Genomic DNA, 18,571 nt, shown 5'->3' with positions numbered 1-18,571 from the left:
CATTTCTTGTTTCATTTTAAGACACCATGAAACATCGGTGCATACTTTCTTTTGACCGGCATTGTATGTTGCCACGAAAATACAAAGAACACAAACACAAAGAAAAAATCCAACTCTAAAAATATATCATATGGAAAGCTAATTATATCCTAAATGGATACTTGATTTCCGCAAAAGGAAAGTGGCCTCCATTGTGTCACGGCTAAACCTGCAAAACTTCAGAAAATATATCATATATCTCTCGCCCTCTCTGTTTCTCTGTCTGTCTGTCCCTCTCTGTGTCTGCCTGTCTCCCCCCCCCCCACAAGCTATGTAAGTGTGAGAATCGTGAACGCGACATTAAACCTCATTCCACCTTACCTCGTATGTATGTATGGATGGATGGATGGATGCATGCATGTATGTATGTATGTGGGGGATGGGTGGCACGCGCACGTGTGTGTGTGTGTGCGGGGGTGGGGTGGTCGGGGGGTATGAGTGTGGGTATGAATGTTGGTGTATGTGTGTGGGCGTGTGTGTGAATAAACAAGTTTGAAATTATTATTGTTTAATTTATGTCTTTTCCGTATTTTATGCAACTTAAAAACTTTGCATATTTGCAACACTATCATAGCACGGTTTAGTTTACTTAATAAGTATTCTTTAAGAACGCTTCTTAGATATCAGCTGTTTCATGTTAACATGAGCTTGTTGGCATCCATCACTAAATAATTATTATTTGGATTGTTTTGTAGTATCGCTGTTCGGCACCAAGCAACAAACAAACACTTACGTGTTAATACAAATTGTAGGAGTGACGGGTGCTACCATAGGGCAGGCCATGCAACCCATTTACTTAGTCGTCTCAGGCTGTGCAGAGTTGCGTCCCTTGGGCACGACAAAAAACTATGATCGTGGGGTTGAATTTCCCGAACAAATGTTTCTACATTTATCAATACCATACTTGTGATAGTGGGTTTCACCGCATGGTGGACCTGATGTCGATGTCTGAGTACCATGTAGTCCAACCTTAATATCTAGAAGACTGATGATACACACATGATTTCAGACATTCGTGATAAACGTGTGTACCAATTATAATACATATGTATCAACTGGGATCCCTAGCGTGGCAGTGTTGATTCAACTGTATTCATTAACAGAATAGTACTGGTGAATCCTGTCGTTATTATTCAACTGATTTAATTATGACCATGACCCCATACACGGAAGTATTGATACGGTTTTTACAGTCAAAAGTCTCAAACAGAAAACTGTACGTAACATGCGGCAAACGAAACCGAGTGTAGAACATCGCGTTAATGCATTGCTCGTATCAGGAAGTAAATGAACGGCGAGGGTGGCGAGAAGGAAACATGACTAACGGGACGTAGGGAAGAATGACTCGAAACATCGCCGGACGACCTGTACATTTAGTGTCCCTAACTAGCGGAATTATTATGTGCCTTGCCAGATATTAATTCGGGAAAACTTTTCACAATGGATGGTTCAGTTCGCCTGTTGATGTACACAGCATTACTCGTGAGTACATGGTTTCTTTAGTTTCTATAGCCATGAAATGATTCTTGGTGTCGGGGGCACGACAAGGCGCGATATTGACTCGTATTCTGTTTACCGAGCTTGCTTCCTTATCAGTAGGCCACTCAACATACTTAATATGGCTACGATGTATTCACTGTTGTAATTTGGGTTGCTGTTTTCGTAAAAGTTTTACTAATGGACCATATTACGTCGAGATACATTGACTATGTATTGATAAAGTATAATTTGTTTTGTTTCACTTTTTATATTGTCATTCACACAGCATGCACCGAATCACTAATTAAGAAAATACATAATAGAATGATGTTTGTTCTCATATCACTAAAACGTAAGTGTGTTTAGCACAACGCAAAAGACTTCACTTGCTTGTATGTGGCATATGTAAGTGACATTCCTCAGTTACACATGTATATTAACGCACAGATTTACTAGCTTGATCGGTAATCAGTATTCCTGATTAATGTGCCAAAGCGTGTCACAGCCTAAGGCTAAACCACACAGATGTATGTGGGGACATCATTATTTCATTGGTGTTGACAGGAGACGCGACATATGCATCAGTTATGACCAAGCTTACTTCCAATTTTAGCGAAGACCTCGTGTCATCGCTTACTTTCATATAATGTTCACAACTATTTTGCCTTGTGAATTTTGCTTGTCAGAAAATCGAAACTGAATATTCTCTAGCGTTGACGTTTCCTATTAAATATGATTGGGGTACATAGGACAGACTGGTTGAATACATATATGGAGCTGTTAAACTATGTTGCTATACCAGTACGTATCGCATTCATCTTCATTGTATATACTTATGTGACCGGAGTGGTTTATGTGAATGAATCACGAAACGCAGGTTGATTTGTGGATGCCAGTTGTTTTAATACATAAATAAAACAGGCCCTGTGAAAATAAATACACAGAGTTAAAATATGCACAGTACACATACAAATAAATCATTACATTATAACTAATTAACAAATATTAGAATCTTAAATATGATTATATACATTGTTATGATCAATCGTAATTAGCATGATTAGTTTTGTCCTACTATACTCTAAATATTACAGGAGATTTATCATATAATAAATTGACAAACATAGTTTATCAATAATAGGAGAATGATGATAAATGCATTAATACATAACACACAATTTCAGTACATATCACTATAAATACATACAAAATATAAATGTCCTCACCAGGTGTATGGCACTGTGCCCTATGGTGTCACAACATCAGACATTTGCTTTCCCGGGACACACCTGAATATAAATATATATAACATAATTACAGTGTAACATATTACATCAATGTGTACATTCTTAGGTATATACAATAACCCTAAAATATATATTCTAATTACTCACCTCATCATACAGACATACATTCATACATGTGCTGTTTGGTGCAGAACTTTAATTTACGGGTAAATAGCTCCAGTCTATCAATAAATGTACTCATTATGCTTAGTTACACAAAAAGTTAAGTAATATCAACATGAAAATGCTAGTTAAGATTATCTATTATAAACATACTTACAGCGACTTACCGCAAAGCACACTGCATTTACTTCTGTAATATAATATATTGATTTTGTCAGACGGACAAATGGGGAACTATTCATCGTAGGCAAGTGCCATATATGATAACACTCGTTGATATTTTGTTTGTTATTTCTGCATTATTGTGCACACGCCTATTCAAGTGTCAAATGTACCAATGATTTAGTGCCTGAATACACTATTTGTCCCTGTTGAACCATGAAAGGAGAGAACTGATTTATAGTTTATCTCGTTTATACAGTCTCCATAGATTTACACAAATTACTTCCTGTACTACATCGGGGCGGCGTGTTTGCTGTTGTTAAGCCATGAATGCACGGTGGGTTTCATGAGTGCTTGGCCTCACTACATGCATATTGTGTTGACTTAAATAATCTGAAAATAATACCCGGTTATCTGAGGAAGATTAACATTTTGTGAAACTGTACAAACACGTGAAGATCTGGCGTGGTATAGGCCTTCAACAAATCATGCTTGTCTTAAAAGCCATCTATGCTTGTCGTAAGAGGCGACTAACGTGATCCGTAGGTCAGGCTCGGTTGATGCATGTCATCGTATCCCAATTTCGTGGATCGATGCTCATGATGTCAATCACTGACCACCGTCAAATAGCTGGAATATTGATGAGTGCGGCGTTAAACAACAAACAAACAAACACATTGAAACTGTACATTCGTGATTTTGGTAATGTAATCTCCGACATAAACCACAATTGTATGTTGACACGATCATAAAGTAGTTCATGTGGTATTATTGCTTACGAAGATAAACATTAAACGTTAACGATGATAATACAGACATAAGGCCAGTTTGGAGAACACGCTTTTGTTATAAATACGAGTGGTGATTGTTATGTTCCGAGCCTCACATTGAAAGACGTGGGCTAAAGGTGAGGTGAGGTGAAATGGGGTTTAACGTCGCGTCCAAGATTATTGCACTTATATAGCGACGTGCATGTACGTGTGTGTGTTTGTGTGGCTGCTTGTACTAGTCCGGACTGATGCCGATTTATAGTGCTAGCTCACTGAGATACCATGCCGCAGTTTAACATGAGTACCCCACTCAGACACAGTATACTGACTCCGAGCCGACCAGTCCTTGTTTTAGCCCCTAAATGCCGAGTGCCAGACAGGGTAACAACAAGTATATTCTTTTAACGTCTTAACCCCGGACCTTCCGCTCTCCAGGCGGACGCTCTACCACTAGACCACGGAGGCGGTCCGTGGGCTAAAGACCTGGACATTTTTAATATATAATTAGGGGGGAAAGACTGTGTTTTTTAAGTTGAGTGGTTGTGTGAGTTGGGTTTAACGGCGCTTTAAACAGTATTACAGTTATATAGCGGCGTTTCAGCTTAATGTGGGAGGAAAGCGCAAAGTGATGCAGGTGAAACGCTCGAGAAACATAATCGGGGCGAATTGGGATTCGAACCCACAATCATAGGTTTCTAGCGTGCCCAAGGGACACAAACTGATGACGTCCTTGTTACGTTAGTATCACATTGACATGGCAAAATGTGGTTATTTGTGGAGTTAATATCACTTCTTGTCATTTCTTATTCTCTAGAAATTATTTCGTGATAAACTGTAAATGTCTTATTTAATCGGGACTTGGTTTCGCAAAGCGCCATTTTTTGTTACTTGACCAGCATGTTTCTTTCACTTCCAACAGCTGTCTCGTAGTTTTCAAGAATATTTTTGGATAAAGTTGATTTTGTATATAATCATAACTAAATGTATGATAAAGAATTTTTCGTGAACCTAAATATTTCTAGATATTTTTGTTTATATCTTTAAAGATGTTGTAAACACGTAACTCCTTTTTAAGTCGCAGATACAAGGTGTGGTGAACCGTCCCTGTGTGTTAGGTAGGGATAATTTACATTTCAAGGTTTTACATTTGTAATGAGACAATTTTTCAAAAAGTATGCAATAAATTGGATATTCCATGTGTCTCGTGAAATATCATGTTTCTCTCATCGTGTGACGAGGAAAAGGAGATATTTTTCAAGCTTATCCCCTTCCACATTGATACACAACGGTTTTGAACAGATTGTATCCCGGTTTCTTTGAATTCCTTCTTTTGGCTGTCCAAAAAGTCTTCCACAGCTGCTATGATGCCATCGTAAAAGTTGAAAAAGGTTCTGGCTTGAGCTGTCGTCATGTTCGGGAAAAAAGATGGCTGGCTGACGGAGCCAGATCGGGAGAATATGGCACATTGTCCTGATGGAAGAGAGCACACTTCATTTCAAATTAGTCTATTAGTCCTGTCTTCATCCCGGAAGTGATATGCTCCGTTTATTGTCTGATCTTTTGGAAGATAACCCAACATGATGACAACCTCGACCATAACCTGTCCAGCCGATGGGACATTTTTTACCGTCCTTTGAGACGAGAGATGTCAAATGCTTCCACTGTATTGATTCTTGTTTGGGCTGGACGCGGTGAATCCGGGTATTATCTACAGCCACAAATTGTTGCAAGAATCGCTCTACATCAGCTTCAAACAGTGCTCCTTCACGTAAGTGACGCAGCCGTATGATACGTGGTCGACCAGATATTAAAAGGCCACGTGTTGTCTCGTTTGTCTTATAATGGTTTCACAGTCTTGTAATGGTGCTTGGTGCTACATGGAAAAAACTGGCTACAGCTAAAGTTTATTCCCCTGTTTGCAGTCGGCCGATGGAGTTGTTGCGTTGGGCTTCCACCAGTCGTGGCATGTTTCCGCTGATGACCAATTTTGTAAGGCAACACTCTGTTAGATATTGCCTGTCATCGTATCCCGACGGGTTGTCAACAACCAACCAACCAACCAGCCAGCCACCTAACCAACCAACCAATCAACCAACCAAACAAACAAGCGAGTAACAGAGAAAGACTCGAACACTTCAACCACTCGGTTACATCACCACATCGAGACGTAAAAATGACCCAACTGTTGGGTTATAAAAGGACATAATCCCCTCATTGTATCAACTCCCAACATGTGGCTATTACAGTGCTGGTGATGTAACGCCTAGTGGTTCCTTCCTGTAAGTGGGCACACATAATCACAAGGCAGGCAATTGTGAATTATACAACTATAACGTTTGACAGTGTTATGTCGGTGGACAAAAGCTACATATAGCATCAAAGTAAAGTTTATGAGAACACCGTGATATAAGGTTTAGAATAAGCGCATCATAACGTCAACCGAGCACTTCGTGGAAAATTCGTGTTTCATTATGTTCCGAGTAATACATACGAGGGGCGTTCAATAAGTTTTGCATCTTGGGCATTTGTGTTCACACAAACAATGTCAACTTGTGGCAGGTGTGACACTAGTCATAACATCCGGTTGACACGTGTCATATCAAGTTCCAGACACAACAATAAGTTAGATGTGATGGCTCCATTCGCCTAAGGGTGGTCACAATCATGGATTCTCTCAAACATGAACAACGCGCTGTAATAAAGTTCCTTATAAAGGAGGGATGCAAAGCAAAAGAAATCCATGATCGCATATGTAAAGTGATGGGTAAGGATGCTCCTGACTATTCCACAGATTGCTGTTGGTCTCTACAGTTTAAAAGGTGTAGGGAGTCCATAGACAATGACCCAAGGTCAGGCAGGCCTTCAGATGCCACCCAACCTGAAACCATTGCTGCTATGGAAAGAAGAACTTTGTCTGTCCGACAAGTGAAAGTATCTGAATTTTCTAGGGAGTTTAAAACATCAGTTGGAACTGTTGTCACCATTATTCATGACGCATCTTGGTATCGGCAAGATGGGTACCTAGAAACCTCAGAGCTCAAGACCGCCATCAGAGAATTGGAAGTTGTCGAGACCTCCTGGATTTGATGAAACATGGATCCACCTCTGAGACACAAAAACTAAATTTGAATCCGTGCAATGGTAGCACCCGTATTCTCCGCCTCCGATGAAGTTTCGCACTCAACCATCGGCTGGCAAGGTAATGTCCACCATATTTTGGGATGCAAGAGGCATATTACTGATTGATTACATGCCACTAAAAACTACAATCAATGGACAGTATTATGCTAATGCAATGAAAGAATTGCGAAAATCTATTCGCCAGAAACGCCGTGGGATGTTAACACGTGGCATTCTACTTTTGTATGACAACGCTCCGGTTCACAAGTCGAGAATTGCACAGGCCGCCATATGTGAATGTGAATTCGAACAGTTAAATCACCCAGCCTACAGCCCAGACTTAGCCCCCAGTGACTATTTCCGTGCAGGTCCGAGAAAATGAAACCTCCAACTGGTCGTATAGCGCGAATACCTTCAGAGCGTAAACAGTTTCTCACTGTCTGGGTTGATATCCTACGCAATTCTGGTATTGCCGTAGTTTTAGAGCCGTTGCGGTTCTTTCACGTAAGTGACGTAGCCGTATGATACTTGGTCGACCGGATGTGGAAAGGTCACGTGTTATCCCGTGCGTCTGATAACGGTTTCACAGTCTTGTAATGGTGCTTTGTGCTACGTGGAAAAACCTCGCTACAGCTAAAGATTCTTTCCCTGATGCTGTTGTTGCGTTGGGCTTCCACCAGTCGTGGCTGATGACTTAATTTGGGTTATTAATTTTGTATGGATGTCGGCTGGACTCTGTCAGATATTTGCGAATTTACTACTTTTGAGTTTCTATTTCTGCAGAGTACATATGTATATATCCACTCCTTTGATTTCAACAATCTCACACAATATAATAAAAGGCATAAAACACCGAATGCGTAGAAGCCATGGAAACTATCTGATGTAAAACTTCAGTCAATGGAATATATCTACAAATGTCACAATTGATTTGAGTCAGTTACATGTCCGTGCAACGAGGAAGAGTAAACTATTTTGGTATGTTTGTCTAGATTCAGTAATACGGGCTACAATACAATGTAATATTCATCCCGTTCTAGCATCCGGATGTTGACGTCAGATTAGGAGTTGCTGGCTGTTATCAGCTTCCGCCCGACATGACAATGACCCTCGGTCAGGGATACGTAGGCTGTGTAGGATATGTGGCTTACCCAGTTGACATTTCTAACCATTAGCCATGTCAGTCATGATTAGTGAGTGAGTTGAGATTAACACCGCTTTTAACAGTATTTCAGTTACATCACGGCGTGTCAGCTTAATGTGGGATGAAAGCCCGAAATGATGCAGGTCTCAGGCGTTTACCACTTCGGTGAAGCCCATGAGCACGGGTATGGTGCTGACAAATCTAGAAACATAATCGGGGCGAACCGGGATTCGAACCGACAATCATAGGTTTCTGGCGTGCCCAAAGTATACAACTCTGCACACCAAATCGCGGCGCATTAGACGACTTGGCCACCCGTGTCCCCTTCAACCATATGAGTTACTGCTGGTCGTGATACGGGTGATAAGCACACACATATACAAGAAACACACCATACTTTTTTTAACACCAAGTCACTTGACAGATGATGGTGCAATACTTCAATTTATTTCCTTGTTGAGATGGCGTTGAAAGGAAACTGCCCTTGCACAACTTGAAACGACTTTGATTGGGATACTGTTTTCGACTGAAAATCAAGGAAACGGTGACTCATGAAATGAAACCTAAATGAAACCGGCATTTTGTATTGACTTTAACACACTAACACACAGGAGGTTGACTATATTCCGCTTACATTGCAGCTGATCGTCCAGATGTTTCTACTTGCTTAAAGTGTCAATACAGAAACTAAACTAATGCTACACATGCATATGTTAATTATATTATGCGTTTTGGTTCTTAATGTAACTTTAAATACTTTTTATTTGGTAAATGTTATTGAATTACTTCCGTGTGGTTGAGTGTGTGAGTAAGTGAGTATGGTTTTACGCCGCTTTTAGCAGTATTCCAGCTAATACCTTGGACTACCTTCAAGGACCGTTCTCCAAGATTCATTAAAAAATATCTATTGCACGTTTCTTAAATATGAAATAAACGGATTTCCAACAATCTGTGACAGCCAAACAAACCCACATCCATACGAGAGAATCAAATGTCTCATTTCGGGAGCCCAGTTTTATGTCCGGTATAGTCTATATGTAATAACGTTTAAAAATATGTCTTAAGCTTTTCTAGGTAAACGCTCTTTGTGCATTGACAATAGTTTTAGCCAGTATTTGATACTGTGAGCAGCTGAAAAATAAAACTTGGAAAACGGACGCATTCGCCATACACATTTTGTGTTTGAGGTCTAACATTTAGAACACAATTACTTGTTGTCTTGTGTATCTTCTCAAAACCAACATATCTTTGGAATCCCCCCACTTCCGATGCATACGTAAGGATTGGTTGTACCTGGCTGTCAAATATTTTTTTAAATATACCCCATTCAAGGACATGTTACTTGGATATTGCTGGAAGCAGCGTAAAACAAACCCACTCATTCAATCTACTTTCAGCAAATAAATATATAAATAATGTCCAATAGTATTCAGATCCGTTGCCAGCACTGACGTCATGGATGGAGATACTGCCAAACATGATTAGTTAAATCTTGTTATGTTGTTTACAGGTTGTGTACCTGACCATAACAACGCTTCAAGACACGACAACAGATACCCCAGGCAGTACCACGTCTATGATGGAGGCTACAGACACTACTTCACCAATGTCAACCACTACTATACAAGATCCTTCAACATCTACATCTGCTGAGACAGATGCTTCACCATTTACATCTCCTGAGACGACAACAACCCAAACATCGCAATCCTCACCACCAACAACAACAATACCACCACCATTTCCCACGACGACACCCCCAGGTAGGCCCACACACCACACTGTTTGCCTTCCGCATGTGTCGTAATACCCGTCAGGGTACTGTCAGCCCTTCTGTGTTGTACACCTGATGTAAACCTGATGCTAAAGCAATACACCCGGCTATCGACTAGAATTTATAGATACTCCGCGCCCTTCATGACTTTTTAAGTCCATTTGAATATCGCTCAGTGACAGTATAAAATAGTACAGCCTAGTTACTGCTTCCATGTCATCTGAGTAAGAAAGAATTCTATGTTTGTCATTAATAATTCATGAACAACTTTGCATCTATCTGCATTTTAAGTACATCCAACGCGTGCAGGTAAACGTTTAAAAATATTGTGTTCAAACTATATGTAAGTATATGTCTTTATATGTAAGTACTTGTACTCTGGCAAAAACTAACGAAATATCTTCAATGCAGCATTTCGAATCCAACTGTCTCCAGGGAAATACACTAATTGACATATAGAAACCGAAATGATTATGTGATGACATATTTAGTGACTGTTCCATTATCATGAGTGAAATTGACTACCCTTAGAATTATTGTCTGCTTCTTCGCATCTTAGGGGCGGTGGGGCAGCTTAGTGGTTAAAGCGTTCGCTCGTCATGCCGAAGGACCGGGTTCAATTCCCCACATGGGAACAATATGTGAACCCATTTCTGGTGCCCCCAGCCATGATATTGCTGGAATATTGCTAAAAGCGGAGTAAAACCATACTCTCACTTTTCTCATCATATGATAGGGGGAACGGGTGACCCAGTCGTCTTAGCCGCAGCGATTCACTGTGCAGAGTTGCGTCCCTTGGCACGCCAGAAACCTATGATAGTGGGTTCGAAACCCGGTTCGCCCCGATTATGTTTCCTCAAGGTTTGCCAGCACCATACCCGTGCTCGTGGGTTTCACCGAAGTGGTAAACGTCTGAGGCCTGCATCACTTCGGGCTTTCCTCCCATATTAAGCTGACACGCCGCGATTTGACCGAAATACTGTTAAAAACGACGCTAAACCAAACTCACTCACTCACTCACTCATCATATGCCATGGCCAAGAGACCATCTGGAGAACAGTACAGGGCTCTAAATTCAAGTTGTCGTCAGGTATTGGTTGATCTTAAACATCTACCATTGATCTTAATCCGTTATTCGCAATAAATGGCAATAAAGGAAAGGGATTAACCCCCCATCCACCTCGTGTAATTTGCTCCTTCGCATTGTCCACATGCCAGGTTATGACAACGTGTGCTTGATTGTAAGGTCGGTGCCGCTTGAGTCGGGAGTGTGGGCGTGGTGCCTTCTGTATCATGAGTCGGTGTACATGCGCGTACGGCTCCTACAGGCTGGGAACACAGTGTGTGCCTTGTGAGTGGGTAATGCACGTGCATGACCATACATACGTGTCTATGTTATAAACACGATAACAAAGTATATACAGAATGTACAAATATACAACATATTTACTCATTAAGTCGATAAAGCCCAAATGGATACATGTCACTTTCTCCGTTCTTTTAAACAGGATGACAATAATCACCATGTATTACATATTGGGACGCATATATCTTTTACTTACATGTACTAATATGTACGTTTGTACAATACTATTCACATTACAGCTATGTGTTGTGCATTTGTGTCATTTCTTTTTACTTTTAGTGATGCATCTATTACATAGGATATTTACATGTTTCGTGTTATTTACAATTCCTGACATATAAACCATTGTACTACAGTCACACTGTCCTAATATTGAAACTACGCATCACAGATAAAATACATACTAACAAAAGCTAACCAGGATGTGATCAAAAGATGTATGAGCAAGTTAGGAGTCCGGAATGATTATATATTGTCGTGTCGAGAGTTCAACATTAGCCAACATGTGTTGCTCATGAGTGAGTAGACTTAGCAGATAATTATCTTTTAGAATATACATACGGTTATAACGAACTCAAAGTGACCACTAATTTTAGTTCGTTATAACCGTAGTTCGTTATAAGCATATATTCTGCATATATACAACAAATGGCCGGGACTAAAAAATAAGTTCGTTATATCGGTCAGTTCGTTATTAGCATGTTCGTTATAACTGTAGTTTACTGTGTATATATATAAAAAAGTTTTGACAAGCACGAATATCTTGACTCTGCACCTGATGAAATTTATATATATAACGACTTGTGTCAGGTTAGAACTCTCCATCATTTAGTCGACACCTATGATATAACAAAAATACTGTCCAGTGCGCAGCTGAACGAATCACTCACTCACGAGCAACACATTTATACAGCATGACGGACAACCTGGTGTATGCTGGGAACATATACTGGAGGTACAGTGCTGCATGTCCCACAGCTAGGAGCTCACCATAAAACCCTAATATCTATTTAGTGTTTATTAAATCTGTGCCAGTAGTTCTAATTATTGTTGGTATTTGTTTTCTTCATGTTGTCTATAGTCTCGATATGTACCGTTATACTGTTAATCATAGTCCATAGAACTGTTTTATCTGGTTCATAAAACACTTGATTGTCTGGTTTGTTCACAGGCCCCGTCGCATGGCAGGCGTACTGCTGTGTGGCGTCAGGCAATACATACTTACTTACTTAATGCACATTGTGTGAATGGCGGGTGCTACCTGTATGGCAGAACATGTTTACCCCTTTCGCGAACACCTGGTGTTATCACCGGTTTTCAGTGGTCCATTCATATAATTTTCACAGCTATTTTGCACCTTACGCCAAATGGAAGCTGTTTTTCTTGCAATGACAATTTATATTTTCATGGTAATCTCTTTTTGACTAATTTTTCAAGTGTCACCATTCATCAAAATTCCCTTGGTTGCTCTAATTTTCTTAAAAAAATACGGAATGAAATTGACCCCATCTTGACAAATTCTCTTAATCCACAAGAGGAACACGGACTCGGATTCGAAGTTGTCTTAGACGCCGGAGGTGTAGATTTTTTAAAATTTAAACACATTTTATTCTCATGAAAAGGATTGGGCACAAGTTATCACAACTTAGAACGCCCTCTCCCATAGATTTACATGTATGATTATTTACAGTTAATAAATCAAATGACAGAAAGGAAAGAAAAGAGACAGAGAAACGTATATACATTCACATTGCTCACATCAAACACGCCGGATGTGTGATGTGCATAGCCGATATAGCTTAACAACATGTGTCTTTTTCGACTGGTTTTAACATTAACAGCGTCTAAACTCAAAGATAAGATTTAACGAAGTGATTAACTAATACCATGGTAATGTTTTCATTCTGGAACAGATAATAACCGAAAGGTCAACCACGTATGTAAGGAGATAATTGTGTATTTTTAACTGGTTTCCACTAATTAACGCTTGTTGACGTACGTTTCGACTCGTTGACCAAGTAGTTGACAGATGGTTAGGAGTTGACCTGTTATTAACATCGGAGTTACACAACCGGCCCAATACTCACTGTGTGTATGTATATATATCCTCAACCCGCTGGCCTACAGCGATAAATCCAAGGTCTGATCGATGTAACGACACGAGTGCTTTGTCCAAGTGGGCCAGTATCTGCAATATTACACTACAGCTGTTGACAAATACAAAGTAAACAATACTCTCCTAAAATACAGTGGGGAATATTGGAAAACAGATGATTACAGAAACATAGAGAGTGTATATTGAGTGATGCTAATGGTGGATACGACATAGGAAGACCCGGGTGCAACGTGACAAATAACAGGACATGTTGGTGTGAATTGAAACTGAAAACAACAATGAAAAATGATAGGGGAATGTAGTACAAAATGTGAACCTTTGAGATGACTTGACTGATTCCGCCACGATTTGTCAAACATTTGTTTTTGTACGGCGTGGCATGATCCCCAATGACAATTTGAGTTTTGTCCACTCCCCTTGTAAGTCTGGCTCAGTTCTGCTAACGTAGCACGGGGCCTTTGATGTCGGCGTACACGGCGATTTCATGATCATGTCCCAGGCGTGCTCTGTGTGTGAACGGTCAGGGCTCATGGCTGGCCACTGCAACCTGGTGCTGTTGGAGGGAACCAGTTACGATACATGCACAGTGGGCACGACAGCTAACTTCTTGAAAGCCAAAACGTGGACCAGCATGGCTATTAGCGCCAATTGGTGTTTTTTTTAGTACTGTCCAGTGACAATGTAATTTTCGAGGCAGACAATTTCTATATTTTATCAACAGTTGAAGCATAATTTGTTTTTTTTCGATAAAATACCACCACCCACCCACTGGTAAGCATCCCCTACGTTTTGGAGAGTTAGTAATGTACTTGCGTAAATGATTACCTTAATCATGTTTATATAGACAATGTGAATCAGTCTAAAGTCATTGGCCGAGTGGTGAATTGTATAATATGCTTTATGTGGTTTATGTTTGTTCCAAGCAATACCAGTTGGCGGCAATTGTACAAATGACACGCGTTGTATGGCGCCATCTACGTGTAATTACTCGGTATGTACATGCCCTGGAGATTACTACCAGAAGGATCACCAATGTGAAGCCAGTAAGTTATTGCGACTGGAAAGAGAAACTATCTTAGTACACAAACTCATCCTAATTTCTGACACACTGCCGAATGCACTGACATGATATGAAACCATTAATAACTTTTACTACGAACAATTGGTTTCATTGCAATTGTTATTATTGTACTGAAATATGTTCTTACATGTTCGTGTAATTTGATCGTATTTGTGTTAATCTGTGCATGCAGGAAAAAAAGTTTATGATTTGCCCAAAGACGTGAAAATATTTCTTTCGTGATATGTAATATTCTCCTTCGGTAGAAAAAAACCAGCTGATATCAAAACATGTTACAACAATCTATGTATAAATTTTCCTAACAAAAAGTACACAAGTTTATAAAGTGACACATGCATGTATCTTGCACAGCATGTTAACGTTGTACCGACGATGACCCTGTTTGATTGTCTTTACCGTATGTCCGTTATACAGGAGTACAGGTGGGCGAAGGATGCAACAACAACAGCGAATGTGTTGTTAACGTTGATTGTATCAATAACACCTGCACATGTCAGGCAGATTTATTCTTCAAGGATGGGAAGTGTATCCAACGTGAGTCGTGAATGCAGAAAACCCATGTATCTGTCATTTCGTTTATAATCCTTATATTACTCCAACATCACCACGACTACCACACCCTTCTTTTTCACAGCACTATCACGTTGCACATCCTTATATAACGACCCATGCCTACCCAGACCTTTCTGTTTAACTACAATATCACATTGCGCATGCCTTTATTACACACCACATGCACATGCCTAACATAACCTAAAAGTTCAGTACATATCTCACTAATATTCACCTCACTTCTGCTGATTTCATATGAAAATGGTTCGGTCTTTTGCGGTGCCTAAAGTAATATAATATACTGTAACACCTCAGACAAACTATTTTATTCATTTGAAAACCACAGATCGGTTTTTATGTTCAGTCAGTTCCCAGTTCCAAGTCAATGCTTTGGGTAATCGATATAGATGATGACGAGCTGTAATACGTTTACATTTCTTTTAATCCTGCCTGTTTCAACTAACACACCACCGAAGTCACCTTTTGCAGGTTTTAATTCTATTTAAAAATATATTTATCCTTTGATATTTTTAAAACGTGTTTCTGCTGTTTGTCTTCTCTTTCAAACCCCTCGAAGCTGATGCGCGCATGTTTTAATCCAGAGACAGAAATAAGAAGTAGGTTAACAAGCACAATGTTCTTATAGTTAAAGAATGTCAATCGCAGTGTATGGCAATGATCCGTCAATAGTAGTTCTATATTGAGGCGTTACAGTAGTGGTCATAGTGGTACTTTGAGGTGTTACTTTCTCTCTCGTAGTGGTACTTTGAGGTGTTACATTTTCTCTCGTAGTGGTACTTTGAGGTGTTACACTAATGGTCGTAGTGGTAGTGAGATGTGTTACAATAGTGGTCGAAGTGTTACTTTGAGGTGTTACAGTGATGATCTTAGTGTTACTTTGAGGTGTTACATTCTCTCTCGTAGTGGTACTTTGAGGTGTTACAGTTATGGTCGTAGTGGTACTTTCAGGTGTTACAGTAGTGGTCGTAGTGCTACTTTGAGGTGTTACAGTGATGGTCGTAGTGGTACTTTGAGGTGATATAGTAGTTGTCGTAGTGCTACTTTGAGGTGTTACAGTCTTTCTCGTAGTGGTACTTTGAGGTGTTACAGTGAAGGTCGTAGTGGTACTTTGAGGTGATACAGTAGTTGTCGTAGGGCTGCTTTGAGGTGTTACAGTAGTGGTCATAGTGCTACTTTGAGGTGTTACACTGATGGCCGTAGTGGTACTTTTTCAGGTGTTACAGTCTTTCTCGTAGTGGTACTTTGAGATGTAACAGTAGTGGCCGTAGTGGTACTTTGAGGTGTTACAGTGATGGTCGTAGTGGTACTTTGAGGTGTTACAGTAGTGGTCGTAGTGTTACTTTGAGGTGTTACAGTAGTGGTCGTAGTGTTACTTTGAGGTGTTACAGTGATGGTCGTAGTGGTACTTTGAGGTGTTACAGTGATGGTCGTAGTGGTACTTTGAGGTGTTACAGTAGTGGTCGTAGTGTTACTTTGAGGTGTTACAGTAGTGGTCGCAGTGGTACTTTGAGGTGTTACAGTGATGGTCGTAGTGGTACTTTGTTACAGCCTTTCTCGTAGTGGTACTTTTCGGTGTTACAGCCTTTCTCGTAGTGTTACTTTGAGATGTTACAGTAGTGGCCGTATTGGTACTCTTAGGTGTTACAGTGGTGGTCGTAGTGGTATTTTTAGGTGTTACAGTGGTGGTCGTAGTGGTATTTTTAGGTGTTACAGTGGTGGTCGTAGTGGTACTTTGAGGTGTTACAGCAGTGGTGGTAGTGGTACTTTGAGGTGTTACAGCAGTGGTCGTATTGCTACTTTGAGTTGATACAGTCTTCCTCGTAGTGGCACTTTGAGGTGGTACAGTAGTGGTCGTAGTGTTACTTTAAGGTGTTACAGCAGTGGTCGTATTGCTACTTTGAGTTGATACAGTCTTCCTCGTAGTGGCACTTTGAGGTGGTACAGCAGTGGTCGAAGTGGTACTTTGAGGTGTTACAGTAGTGGTCATAGTGGTACTTTGATTTGTTACAGTCTTCCTCGTAGTGGTACTTTGTGGTGTTACAGTAGTGGTTATAGTGGTACTTTGATTTATTACAATGATTGTCGTAGTGGTACTTTGAGGTGTTACAGCAGTGATCGTAGTGGTAGTTTGAGGTGTTACAGTGATGGCCGTAGTTGTACTTTGAGGTGTTACAGTAGTGGTCGTAGTGCTACTTTGAGGTGTTACAGTAGTGGTCGTAGTTGTTCTTTGAGGTGTTAAAAGTAGTGGTCGTAATGTCACTTTGAGTTGTTATAGTGGTGGTCGTAGTGGTACTTTGAGGTGATACAGTCTTCCTTAAAGTTTAAGTAGTGATCGTAGTAGCACTGAGAGGTCTTCCAAAAGTGCTCCTTATGGATATGATTACACATGACAGTGTCATTGGTGTATCAGCTGGATAATTTTAAGCCCCTATATTTGTATGTGCTTTACGTTCGACTCACTTTGTGAAACTAATTTGAAATGACGTTTGTAATGTTCGTAGTGGTACTTTAAGGTGTTACAGTGATGGTCGTAGTGGTACTGAGAGGTGTTACAGTAATGGTCGTAGTGGTACTGAGAGGTGTTACAGTAATGGTCGTAGTGGTACTGAGAGGTGTTACAGTAGTGGTCGAAGTGGTACTTTGAGGTGTTACAGTCTTTCTCGTAGTGTTTCTTTGAGGTGTTACAGTAATGGTCGTAGTGGTACTTCGAGGTGTTACAGCAGTGGTCATAGTGGTACTATGAGGTGATACAGTGATGGTCGTAGTGCTACTTTGAGGTGATACAGTCTTCCTTAAAGTGGTACTTTGAGGTGTTCCACTGATGGCCGTAGTGGTACTTTTTCAGGTGTTACATGTTTTCTCGTAGTACTAGTGGTACTTTGAGGTGTTACAGTAGTGGTCGTAGTGTTACTTTGAGATGTTACAGTAGTGGCCGTAGTGGTACTTTAAGGTGTTACAGGGGTGGTCGTAGTGGTATTTTAGGTGTTACAGTCTTTCTCGAAGTGCTACTTTGATGTGTTATAATAGTGATCGTAGTGGTACTTTGATTTGTTACATTCTTCCTCGTAGTGGTACTTTGTGGTGTTACAGTAGTGGTCATAGGGGTACTTTGATTTGTTACAGTCTTCTTCGTAGTGGTACTTTGAGGTGTTACAGTGAAGGTCGTAGTGGTACTTTGAGGTGATACAGTCTTCCTCGTAGTGGTACTTTGAGGTGTTACAGTAGTGGTCGTAGTGGTATTTTGAGGTGTTAAAGTAGTGGCCGCAGTGGTACTTTGAGGTGTTAAAGTAGTTGTCGTCGTTGTAGTTTGAGGTGTTAAAAGTAGTGGTCGTAGTGCTACTTTGAGGTGTTAAAGAAGTGGTCGTAGTGGTACTTTGAGGTGTTACAGTAGTGGTCATAGTGGTACTTTGATTTATTACAATGATTGTCGTAGTGGTAGTTTGAGGTGTTACAGTGATGGCCGTAGTAGTACTTTGAGGTGTAATAGTAGTGGTCGTAGTGGTACTTTGAGGTGTTACAGTAGTGGTCGTAGTTGTAC

General features: G+C 40.3%; 1 protein-coding gene and 1 long non-coding RNA gene across 2 annotated transcripts in view; one reads left to right on the top strand and one right to left on the bottom strand.

Moving 5' to 3' along the window:
• LOC139476052 (uncharacterized) overlaps window positions 1–18,571 on the bottom strand; it is a 203,111-nt gene that overhangs the window by 56,571 nt on the left and 127,969 nt on the right. The gene's annotated exons all lie outside the window — the stretch shown is intronic.
• The window catches only part of LOC139476100 (receptor-type tyrosine-protein phosphatase H-like), a 45,117-nt gene continuing 27,799 nt past the window's right edge, over window positions 1,254–18,571 (top strand). The window contains exons 1-5 of the mRNA XM_071259351.1: window positions 1,254–1,521; window positions 9,634–9,886; window positions 11,144–11,248; window positions 14,303–14,422; window positions 14,875–14,994. Coding sequence (XP_071115452.1) covers window positions 1,480–1,521; window positions 9,634–9,886; window positions 11,144–11,248; window positions 14,303–14,422; window positions 14,875–14,994 — 640 coding nt within the window. The 5' untranslated portion in view covers window positions 1,254–1,479. The remainder of the gene's footprint in view (window positions 1,522–9,633; window positions 9,887–11,143; window positions 11,249–14,302; window positions 14,423–14,874; window positions 14,995–18,571) is intronic.

Source organism: Haliotis cracherodii, unplaced genomic scaffold, assembly GCF_022045235.1.
Source record: "Haliotis cracherodii isolate W230 unplaced genomic scaffold, xgHalCrac1.p SCAF_3, whole genome shotgun sequence".
In the NCBI taxonomy this organism is placed as follows: Eukaryota; Metazoa; Mollusca; class Gastropoda; order Lepetellida; family Haliotidae; genus Haliotis; species Haliotis cracherodii.
The sequence above is the reverse complement of the archived record's forward strand: the minus strand, read 5'-3'. Positions and strand labels throughout refer to the sequence as shown.